Below are 10,330 nucleotides of genomic sequence, written 5' to 3' on the forward strand. Positions count from 1 at the left end.
CGTGACGCCACTTCCCGTATCGTGGTTCACCCACGCACTCGGATTAGCCAACCTTCTCTATTTGGCCGGATGTCCCGCCTTCTGGCTGATCCCCGGCTGAGGCGGGGTGGCAGTAGCTATGGCGGCTGTGACCGATGTGCAGCGGCTACAGGCCCGTGTGGAGGAACTGGAGCGCTGGGTGTATGGGTCGGGCGGGCCGCGCGGCTCGCGGAAGGTGAGCGATCTGTTTTCCAGTGCTCTCTTTTTGGGGCAGAGCTAGAGCGGTCTACTGGCCTGGTCCCTGGGATGGATGCTACCACTCCAGTTTCATCTCCCGCAGCCTGGCTTTTGACATAATAAAGGTTCGAAGCCTTCCAGAGTTTATCGGACCCTCGGGGTCCATTTTCATATGGCGTGCACTTCGGGTTACTAGGATCAATTGCAATGGGCTCGGTGTGAAATGTGACTAAGACTCCTCCTCTGTCCTCGCGGACTAGCTTGGGGAGACCTAACACACTCGAGAAAACTGACTAGAGAAAGTATCGTGAAGAGCTGGAGTCCGCAGTGGAAGGGCCGTCACAGAGCGCTGCGTCATTAATTGCTAAATACTGTACAGAAAGAAGGCCATGGGACGCCAGAGGAGGCAGAGCAAAGGTGGATAAGGAAGGCCCCCGGGATGGGAGGCGAGGTCTGAAAGAGCCAGGACTAGGAGGGGAAGAGATTGGGTACCGGGTATTGAGATATGGACCCGGACTCCTTCACACCAGTGACTGGATTTTGACAACCGTGAAGCTTAGTTCTCTCAACCCCAACCCCCTCATCCCCTTTTTACTATGAGAAAATCTTTTACTGAAGGCGGAGTGTCAGGCATTCCCTGGCGTTAAGTGCATCAGAGGTAATGATGTCTTTTTGTACATTTCCTCTGGAATTAGTTGTCAGTAACAGATTATGCCCCATTTGAGAACTGATTTCTCAAAACATGTGCTTCAGTTGACATCTATGACACGAAATCCTAATTTTCCTCCTTCCTCTGTAGCTGTTGCTGCTTAGTCCTATTCGCCTCCCCATATATTTGACCCTTGCATATTGGCATTCCTTATCCTGTATTCTAAAATACAAGTTTTAGAAACCTGAGTGAGATCATCCACCTCCTATAGCCTCTCCCTTTGTTTAACACTTTAATATTGGGACTCCACACCCTCTACCCCTAAAGTCTATGTAGGTTCAGCTAGAGAGGTAGGAACCAGGGAATATAATATATAGGATATACTAATGCCCTATGAACGCAATTATAGTTAATTATCTCCCTAATCAGATTTGAAGCTTCCCAAGGACTACATGATTATCGTCCCCTTCACACTGAGGATTCCCGGAAGGTGGGGTTGCATCTCCTTTAAGGCAAAAGAAGGGGCCAGCCTACTTTGCTGGGACAAGGAGATTTGGGAGTCTGGGGAAATGAGTGTTTTTTACCCCTTTCAAGCCTTGAGTCAAGAGATGAGTCTTGGAATTAACTTTCAATCCCCTTACAGGTGGCTGATGGCCTAGTCAAGGTACAGGTGGCTTTGGGGAACATTGCCAGCAAGAGGGAGAGAGTGAAGATTCTGTACAAAAAGAGTAAGTGATTCCATAGGGTGCCTGCCTGACCTTCCTATGCCTGTGCTTCGTGGGATGTGGTCCTTGCCCTCCAGGCCAGCAAGGTCACTGGAATTGCCCTATAGGGATAGAATGTGAACATGTTTTCCTGCTGAAATGGTAAAGTGGGGTGTTGTGCTTAAACTCCAAGCCCATGATAGTGTCCTAAATTATGGGGTAAGACCTCTGCCTCAAAGATCCTCTTGGTAGAGTAAGGAGGAGAGATATGGGATTTCCATAGGCAAGATTCAAAGGCAGGAAAGAAATTAGACCCTGAGAGCCCCATGGTCTAATTTTTTTTTTTTTGCCATACCTTATTTTTTTATCCATGTCTTTTTGCTATGTCAAAGCAAGCAACCTAAAAATTGGAAAAAGCTCTGACTTGTCTTGGTGGTACTAAGGGGCAAGGGAACTTCCACCTTTGTTGAAGATAGGTCAGTGGGAAAGGTGAGGGCCCCAGAATAGTGGAGGCAATTGTGTTCCCAGTTGTAAAGGCTGAGGTTAACCAGGAGGTGGTCAGAGGAGAGAGAAAGGGAGGTGGGGCCTGATGGAGGTCTGCTGATGGGCACTGTGGTTGTCCTCTTCCCACTCAAGGCTCTCCCCAAGGTTGACCACTGATATCCTTCTAATATCCCCTAATATCCTTCATAAGACAGATTCCCCACTCCCCAGCCCCATTCCATTTTCATCTTGCTTCTTTTCTAGTTGAAGACCTGATCAAATATCTGGATCCTGAATACATTGACCGCATTGCCATACCTGATGCCTCTAAGCTGCAGTTCATATTAGCAGGTAGTGCTGGACAATGTGTGCACATGCATCTGGGGATTTTGGTTTGTGGGGGAAGCTGGGCACAGAGATGGCCATCCTGCCAGTCCTTTCATGGATAACAGCTCTGGAATCTGCTGTCTGGAATTCTGGCCTAGCTCTGTGCTGAGGCCTGAGGTCATCCTGTAGTCCTCTAGTAGGCTTTGGGTGTGGTATCATTCTGAGCCAGCTGCAGGCCATAGTGCCAGCAACAGTGGGAACTACTTCAGTGTTCTATCAGTGATCTATCTCTAGCATTTTCCTTCAGAACCTTCCTCACTTCCATTCACTAGACAGGAGAGCTTCTAGGAAAGGGTGGGAGCAGAACATTGCATTTGGGAGAGGCGAGAATATTGGTATGAGTTTCAACATTTTTCTTTCATGTGAGAAAGCACTGGGATTTCATAGTTCTAGACCTGGCAATGTCTGCTACCCAGTTTAGTCAGCCACTCCATGAGGTAGGGCTTGCCAAGTATCTGTGTTTGTTCATTCATTCAAAAGATGTTTAGTGACTGATCATCTGCTGTGATCCAGACCATCCTTGGTGTGAGGTATATGGTGGTGAACCAGGACATCCCTAAACCATTGCCATGGCTCAGGTACCAAGTTCAGGAGAGCTTCTCCTACACTGACTATGGAGTCCAGCCTCTGCATCCCTCCCTGTCCACTGCCTCAGTGTCTGCCCCTCATACATGAATAGTTACAGTGGAGTCCTCTTCCTGACCCTAGTCTTTCTCTCCATGCCTGTGATCCAGTATCCTCTTCCCCAAACACATCAATATGCTACTTTGTCTACTTTGGAACCTCAGCATCTCCATCTCTCTCCTTGCTAGAGTAAAATCCCAATTCCTTAGCCTGCCATTCAGAGCCTTCTATAGTCTGTGGATCCACCTTCCCATGCAGCTCTGTTTCCTGTGCTCTCCTTGCATCAGTTCAGCCAATTGAATTCTTTTTCCTCTATTAATTGATAAGCATCCTTGCCTCCCAACATTTGACATAATATTCATTTCTTCTTGAATGTGCTTCCTACTCGCTGCAGCCATTGAAATCACCTGTTCCAGGTCCAGTTCAGATCCTGCTCTTCTCACTGGGCTCTGTTGTTACTGCCCGAGCTCTCCAGAAGCTTGTAATTGTCCCTGCCTCTCAGGGCCACTGAGCAGAACCTGCCTGATAGTCTGACGCATGTCTCCTCTTTCATACCATCCCAGGAGTCCTTGGGCATGGAGACCCAAGTCTGAAGTACTCTGTCTCCTGTGGTGTCAGAAGGACTTACTGAGTTTGATAATAGGAGGAAGAGGCCCTAGAGTTAAAACTTTAAGACAGGTGGGATTTGGAGAAACGTTGAGGCTCCTTGGGCTCAAGATGGCTCATACTGGAGGCATCTAGGAAAGGTGGGGGCAGAATAGGGGAATATGCACCTAGAGAAGGGGCAATGGGCAGAGTAGCTGACTCATGCTCCAGGACTCAGCCATCTCCCCTGCCATGTTCTCAGCCCCTCACATAGGAGTAGCAGTGCCCAGGCTTACCTCACTGTCTTGTCTGTTTTTGCCTCAGAGGAGCAGTTTATCTTATCCCAGATTGCACTCCTGGAGCAGGTGGAGGCTTTGGTGCCCATGCTGGACAGCGCTCACATCAAAGGTACCTCTTTGGGGCTGCAGCTCTACTATTCTGCTTGGGGAGGTGGGTGGATGGCCAGGACTTCCCTGTGCCTCAGGTGCCCTGGGTTCAAACTAAGTCTATTCCTTATCTTTACCCTCATCCTGCTACCTGCATTGGGATTAAAATGGCCAGAGCAGAGTCAGTTTCAGAACCTCAGGCAGTTTGGACCTAAGGACACTAGTTTAAGTCCAGTAGTCCCCAACTCTGGGTATTCCTTCTACCTTCTTCCTCACCCTCTCAGCATCTGTTCTGCATGGTGCTGTGAAGCCCGAGTTCCTGCCAGGCTTGTGAATGTGTGTAAATTCTTCTCACCGCACTTCCCAGAGCAGTCCCTGGGCCTGTTTTTACAGGCAGACAGTGACTTTAATTGAATCCAGATATCCATCTTGTCTGTCTCTGGAGGTATTTTTTCCTAGTTCCCTATCCCCACCCCTGATCAGCTATCTGTTGTGGGTCTGACAGCCTTAAGCTGAGGACCAGCATGGTGGCCAAGGCTCTGGGTGTTGGATTCCAGGTGTCCAGCATAGGAACCTGGCATTCATCTTCAACCCACCCGCAGGATCCCTGTTCCAGGCAGACCTGGTCCCACTGGATTGAGAGCAAAGGGAGAGATCCTATGATAGGCAAAGCTTTCTTTACTTCATCCTGCTTACAGCACTGGGGTGGGGGCATGGGGCAACTCTGGGGACCTCCTCCTTGTTTTCTCCTAGGAGCCTGTATCTTCACCCACTCTGGGTCCTAGAGTAAGACTGGGGTGGGCAGGGAGCCCCGCCACCTTTAGCTGCAGTGGTCGATGAAGCCTGGCGTTTGCTTAGCTTCTCCACTCAATACTCTAATCCTGCTGAAGACCTAATAGACTATTGAGCAGTCCCAGGGGAAAGCACAAGCATCATCAGGCAGTGTGTGTTGTGTTTTACAGCTGTTCCTGAGCATGCTGCCCGCCTGCAGCGCTTGGCCCAGATCCACATCCAGCAGCAGGTATGGGAGGGCAGAGGACTTGAAGGGAAAGTAGAGGTGGTGAGGCTCTTAGTCCCAACCCGTGCTACCTGGGGAAGCAGCCTCAGGCTACCCTCATGTCAGCTCCAGGGGAAACTTGAAGATTTATCCTTTATCTTCCATCTGCCTTAGGTCTCTTGCCTCTGAGTAGGACTGTTCTGAGACACCAGAAGGTTGATAATGGGAGGTGCCCAAGAATTTCTGGGGATGGTGTGTCCTTGACTATGAGTGGAGGAGCTGTTTTCTGTTTTGTTTTGTTTTACCATTCCCAGGCCTTAGATTAATCCTTCAGAGAGGATTCAAACGTAGGGGACAGGGAAGGAGGTATATATATGTCTGTAAACTAGCAGGAATATTTCCTTAAATGAGTGGTCCACTCCCCCTTAGGACTGCTGTTAAGGTACCCATCTTGGAGCTTGATTGTGCCTTGCTAGAAATGTGCTCTTTTTGGCTCTGGGGTTAAACACTACCTTTTCTAGGCTTTATGGGGAGTGAGGGCCCCTTATAAGGCGGGAAAGTTAGTGGGAAGTGGGGACTTTATCCAGCTCCTTTGTCATACGTTGGCCCCATAGGACCAGTGTGTGGAGATCACTGAGGAGTCGAAGGCTCTCCTGGAGGAATACAACAAGACTGTATCCTTTCTGCTCGGCCAGGCCCCTAAAAGAATGCTGTCCAAAACCCTGTCCTTTTGTTCCATCTCCAGCTCTGGCTGTTTTACCCCATCCTAATGACCCTGCCTATTCCCCTCCTCCCCAATCCTTTGGCAGATGGAAGATCTCTCCACTCCCTCATTCAAGCTCTTGTTCTCACCTTGACCTGCCACCAGACGATGCTTCTCTCCAAGCAGTTTGTGCAGTGGGATGAGCTACTTTGCCAGCTAGAGGCCGCCAAGCAAGTGAAGCCAGCAGAGGAATGATGGCTGCTTCCCATTGCTGGGTGGACCAGGACAGCCAGGCTCCAGGGCCATGTGCTAAACTGCCTTTGTAACAGGGCAGAGGCAGCTCTGTATTTACTGGATTCTCAGCCTACCTGCATTCAGGTGGGGCTCTGAGGTCAGAGCTCTAGCTACTTGACGTTTGCTATTTGCACCCTTTCCCCACATCAGTGTCCTATTCCAGTGACAATAAACTATAGAAATCACTGGAGGTATGTGCCAACTTCCTGGTCTATAATGGGAATGATGGTGAAGATGAGGGTGGTAGAGGGCAGAATTGTCAGCCTTGCTAGTGGTTGGACCAGGAGCTATACTCATCCTGGTCTGGCTTTCTGGGGGGTGTAGAGCTCTCAGCAGATACTCTCATTTGATTAATATGAGTGGAAGATTTGTTTGTGTATTCATTTATTTCACATTTATCAAGTATCCTGCAAATGTCAGATACCATGCTAGGTGGGGAGGATGTGATCCCTGCCCTGCACAGACTAGCTGCAGAGATGATCAAGGAAAAGACCCATCCCACCAGTTGGGCACTGGGTCCTTTGGAGCACCAAAGAAAAAGGGATAGGGGAGGCAGCCCTGGAAGGTGATATGCAGGGTATTCCGGAGCTGGGGAGCAGCATGTGCAAAGGCAGGATCCTTGAGGTTTCTCTCTTAGGAGCTTACTTGGTGCTGTTAAGCGGGAAGAGGAGCCCAGAATAGGTTTGGTTGCAGGGCTTTGGGCTCTTTGGTGGGCATGGGCTGTTTTTGGAGTGGTGTGGGTGGGGGTGGCTGGGATAGAGACGGAGGGAGCTTGATGGAGCCTAGATGGAGATTGGTGCCTCACTCCAACAAGTGTTTGCTGCCCCCTTGTGGTCTCAGGGAGCGCTGTGGCTCCAAACCGCCCGCCACCCCACCTGCATCGTTTCGCTTAGCATCTCAAATTCAGCATGTTCTAAGATGGAAACTTGGGAGTCATCCTAGATTTTAACCTTCTTCTCAGTACAGTCACCAACTCACCAAACCTACCTCCTATTATCTCCCAACTTAATCTACTTTTCTCTTCCAACTGCTATTTGTTTCATTCTCTTAAATCATTTAACAACTATTTGAGCTTGTACTATGCGCTAAGCACCATACGAGTCTCCGTGGGCACGCCCCCGGCACCCCGCCGACTGTTCACCCGAGGTTGCAGACCAGTTTCCCCGCTCCCACCCCCTGCCAGAGTGAGCTGTGCACACAAACTGGTTTGACTGGCCCCTGATGAAAAGCCACCGTGGCTCGCCATGCCCACAGGATGAGGTCGAAGCTCAGAACTCGGTGACCAACGCTCTCCCCCCGCCGCAGCAGCCACTTCAAACGGAACCTCTTGCCCCGTCAAGTGAAACCCACTGCTTCGCCTTTGCTATTGCAGGCGTTCTACTGGTGACGCCCCCCGGCCATCTTCTCAGGGCCGGATCCTCCCCATTTTTGGGACGCGAGTCTCTGATGGTGGCTCCCCTCCGCGGGGCTCTTCTGCGCCCCGGTAGGGGTGCCCCTTCCCCAGGGCGTAACAGCGGAGACTGCCTGTATGTTCATGGTCTCAGGTTGCCCTGGCTCAGCTCACTCCTAGACGTCCAGGCCATACTCGGTTTTACCGCTGAGGCAAAGCGGGCTACGGCTGGGTAGGTCACGGCCCCGCAGGCCCCGCCTCTACCCGGCGTGCGCGGCCCCGCGGCTTCGGCGCGCTCCCGGCGTGCGCGCCATCTTGGCTCCATATCGAATCGGAGGTGTGCGCAGCCGTGGCGGTGAGAGCTGGAGCGAGGCGGGTTTGGGGTCGGTGGTACGGGTGTCTGGATGTACAGGGAGGAGAGCTGAGGCAGGCTCCTTGGTGTCTGAGGCATGCTGGGCTTTGGGCCGCTCGTGGCGGTGGAGGGGGCCGTGCTGTGGACCCCGCTCTAGGAGTAGCCCACGCAGCGCTCCGCGTCAAGCCTCTGAGTTTCTGAGTGACCTGGGTTGGGAGCATCAACACTGGGAATCTCAGGGTGAGAGGTGCTCGGCCCTATTCTTAGGATTCCGGAATGGGGGGAGGGGTTCAGTTCTGTTTGAGGAGCATGTGGAGGAGGGTTCTTTGCTCTTGCCAGGCAGCTTGGAGTGTAGGAACTTCTGCGAGCGGAGTGAGGGGTCCTTGGCCCTATCTTAAGGAGCTGTGGGTGAGGGGCGCTTAGTCTTGTTTTCAAAAGTCTACGGCAGGGTTGTAACCGGGGCACAGGGACGCAAAAGCACCTGGCTCTGGGGGTCCCGAACAGAACAGATTCTGCCACTCCCGGCTGACAAAATCCAAAGGCAGAGAGATGAGTGTTGATAAAACAAGAAAGGACTTTTATTTCAGTGGATCCAGCACTGAGAAGACCGCGGACTCAGTGCTGTCTCAAAAACTGTCTTCAAATTGCTGACAGTGCTTCTGTGTTTATACAAGGAGAACGTGGGGCAACGGTCAGTCTGTAGGTGCAATGGGCAGTAAAAGGCAGGTCCATCATTGTCTTGAGACCAAAGAGGGTCTTGCTGGCCTTTAACACAGTCCTTACTGCTTGAGGGGTAGTTTTGGTTCGCATCAGGGGATGCTTTGCTTGCAGGGTCTTCTTTTTGCCTGAGTTAAAAGATAGCTAAAGGGGTGCATTGCTGGCTCAGTAAAGCATGCAACTCTTGATCTTGGGGGTTGTAGGTTGGAGCCCCACGTTGGGTGTAGAGCTTTTAAAAAAAAAAAAGGATAGAAGAAAGATAAACTGGAAAGAACTTTATTAGAAAGTACAGGTTGAGGTAAAAATGGAGGTACTTGAAGTCCATGTTCAAGGGCACAGCCCTGTCCCAAGGAGCTCAAGGTGAAGGAGGCTCAGTCCCAGTCCTAGGGAGCTTAGGATGAGGGGGCTTGGCCTATCCTAAAGAGACCAGTTTTTGATGAATTTGGCCCTGTGTCAGGGACTGCACGGTGGAGGGAGGCTTATGGCTATGTCCAGAAGAATGGGACATTTGGGATACTGCCCTTTCCCAGGATAAAGTAGGCATGGCACCTGTGCTGAGAAGCCAGGGATGAGGGGATACAGTCCTGTTCCTGGGAAATCTGGGTTGAGGAGCGGGACCATTTCCTGGAGAGCTGGGGTTAGAGGATGGCTTGGGGCATATTGCCCAGCATTCATCTGATACTTCCCTGCAGTGGACCGTGAAATTCAGACACAACAACAAGAGGAATGGAGCACTACCGAAAAGCTGGCTCTGTGGAACTCCCAGCACCTTCTCCGATGCCGCGGCTACCTCCTGATACCCTGGAGATGCGGGTCCGAGATGGCAGCAAAATCCGCAACCTACTAGGGCTGGCACTGGGTCGATTGGAGGGTGGTGGTGCACGGCATGTGGTGTTCTCAGGTTCTGGTCGGGCTGCAGGGAAGGCAGTCAGCTGTGCTGAGATTGTCAAGCGGCGTGTACCAGGCCTGCACCAGCTTACCAAGCTGCGCTTCCTGCAGACCGAGGACAGCTGGGTGCCAGTCTCACCTGACACAGGCCTGGATCCCCTCACGGTACGCCGCCATGTACCTGCAGTGTGGGTACTGCTCAGCCGGGACCCCTTGGACCCCAATGAGTGTGGCTACCAGCCTCCAGGAGCACCCCCTGGCCTGGGCCCCACATCAAGCTCCAGCTGTGGTCCACGACCCCGAAGAAGGGTTCGAGACACCTGGTCCTGAAGATGTGCCAAGCAAGCTGTTTTCCACGCATGAATGTCTAGGATGGCTTTGCCTCCTCAGGAAAGCCTCTTGTAACTGTTCAACATCCCCAACAAGACTTGAATTCACAGAAATGGGCCTCCCTGTCCTGCTTCCCCTTCTTTCTGGGGTGTGAAAAGGGACTGCTACGAAGAGTTAAAAGGTGTGCAGTCTCAGCTGGGGTTTACTTGGCATTCTACCTACTGTGCCTCTGTCCTTTCTTCTGACAGAGATCCAGGGAGTGGGTTAGGAAATAAACGTTCTGCCCATTTGTTTGATGAGCCTCTGCTTGACCTGCTTTGTGGAGGTGGGAATAAAGGAGGGGGAGTCCCTGTACCCTTCCATCCCACCCCTAGTTTAGGGACATTTTTCTTTTGCAGCATTTTTTTCATTGTAGTGATTTACAATGTAGTGATTAAGGTCATGGTCTCAAGTACTGACTACCTGGATTTGAATCCTAGTTCTGCCATTTGCTAGTAAGTTACTGCTTTGTGAACTTGGGCAAGTGGTACTTTGAGCCTTAGTGATCCCATCCATAACACAGGATATATGTGGGTTTTACCTCCTAAGGTTGTTATGAGGATTAAATGTAGAAATATACACATAC

General features: G+C 51.2%; 2 protein-coding genes across 4 annotated transcripts; both read left to right on the forward strand.

Moving 5' to 3' along the window:
• Nucleotides 1-72: 72 nt before the first annotated feature.
• On the forward strand, nt 73-6,218 carry DCTN3 (dynactin subunit 3). Of its 2 annotated transcripts, XM_059411451.1 has the most exons (7): nt 77-214; nt 1,509-1,593; nt 2,317-2,403; nt 3,973-4,056; nt 4,997-5,055; nt 5,646-5,705; nt 5,900-6,218. In XM_059411451.1, exons 1-7 carry the CDS (start codon nt 119-121, stop codon nt 5,987-5,989), a joined length of 561 nt encoding a protein of 186 aa, XP_059267434.1. In that variant the 5' UTR covers nt 77-118; the 3' UTR covers nt 5,990-6,218. The 2 variants fall into 2 exon arrangements, with proteins under 2 accessions (XP_059267435.1, XP_059267434.1); XM_059411452.1 differs by lacking the exon at nt 2,317-2,403 and having other exon boundaries at nt 73-214.
• A 1,454-nt stretch (nt 6,219-7,672) lies between these two features.
• RPP25L (ribonuclease P/MRP subunit p25 like) lies at nt 7,673-10,004 on the forward strand. 2 transcript variants are annotated; one of them, XM_059411453.1, is made up of 2 exons: nt 7,673-7,773; nt 9,180-10,004. In XM_059411453.1, exon 2 carries the CDS (start codon nt 9,214-9,216, stop codon nt 9,703-9,705), a length of 492 nt encoding a protein of 163 aa, XP_059267436.1. In that variant the 5' UTR covers nt 7,673-7,773; nt 9,180-9,213; the 3' UTR covers nt 9,706-10,004. The 2 variants fall into 2 exon arrangements, with proteins under 2 accessions (XP_059267436.1, XP_059267437.1); XM_059411454.1 differs by lacking the exon at nt 7,673-7,773 and adding an exon at nt 7,858-8,010.
• The last annotated feature ends 326 nt before the right edge of the window (nt 10,005-10,330 follow it).

This window comes from Mustela nigripes, chromosome 9, assembly GCF_022355385.1.
Source record: "Mustela nigripes isolate SB6536 chromosome 9, MUSNIG.SB6536, whole genome shotgun sequence".
Lineage (NCBI taxonomy): Eukaryota > Metazoa > Chordata > Mammalia > Carnivora > Mustelidae > Mustela > Mustela nigripes.

Excerpts from the sequence above, each read along its gene's own strand:
- DCTN3 (XM_059411451.1), top strand. The coding sequence starts at position 119 with ATGGCGGCTGTGACCGATGTGCAGCGGCTACAGGCCCGTGTGGAGGAA. Across the intron at positions 215-1,508 it reads GGCCGCGCGGCTCGCGGAAG|GTGGCTGATGGCCTAGTCAA; the intron begins GTGAGCGATCTG and ends ATCCCCTTACAG. Across the intron at positions 1,594-2,316 it reads GAAGATTCTGTACAAAAAGA|TTGAAGACCTGATCAAATAT; the intron begins GTAAGTGATTCC and ends CTTCTTTTCTAG.
- RPP25L (XM_059411453.1), top strand. The coding sequence starts at position 9,214 with ATGGAGCACTACCGAAAAGCTGGCTCTGTGGAACTCCCAGCACCTTCT.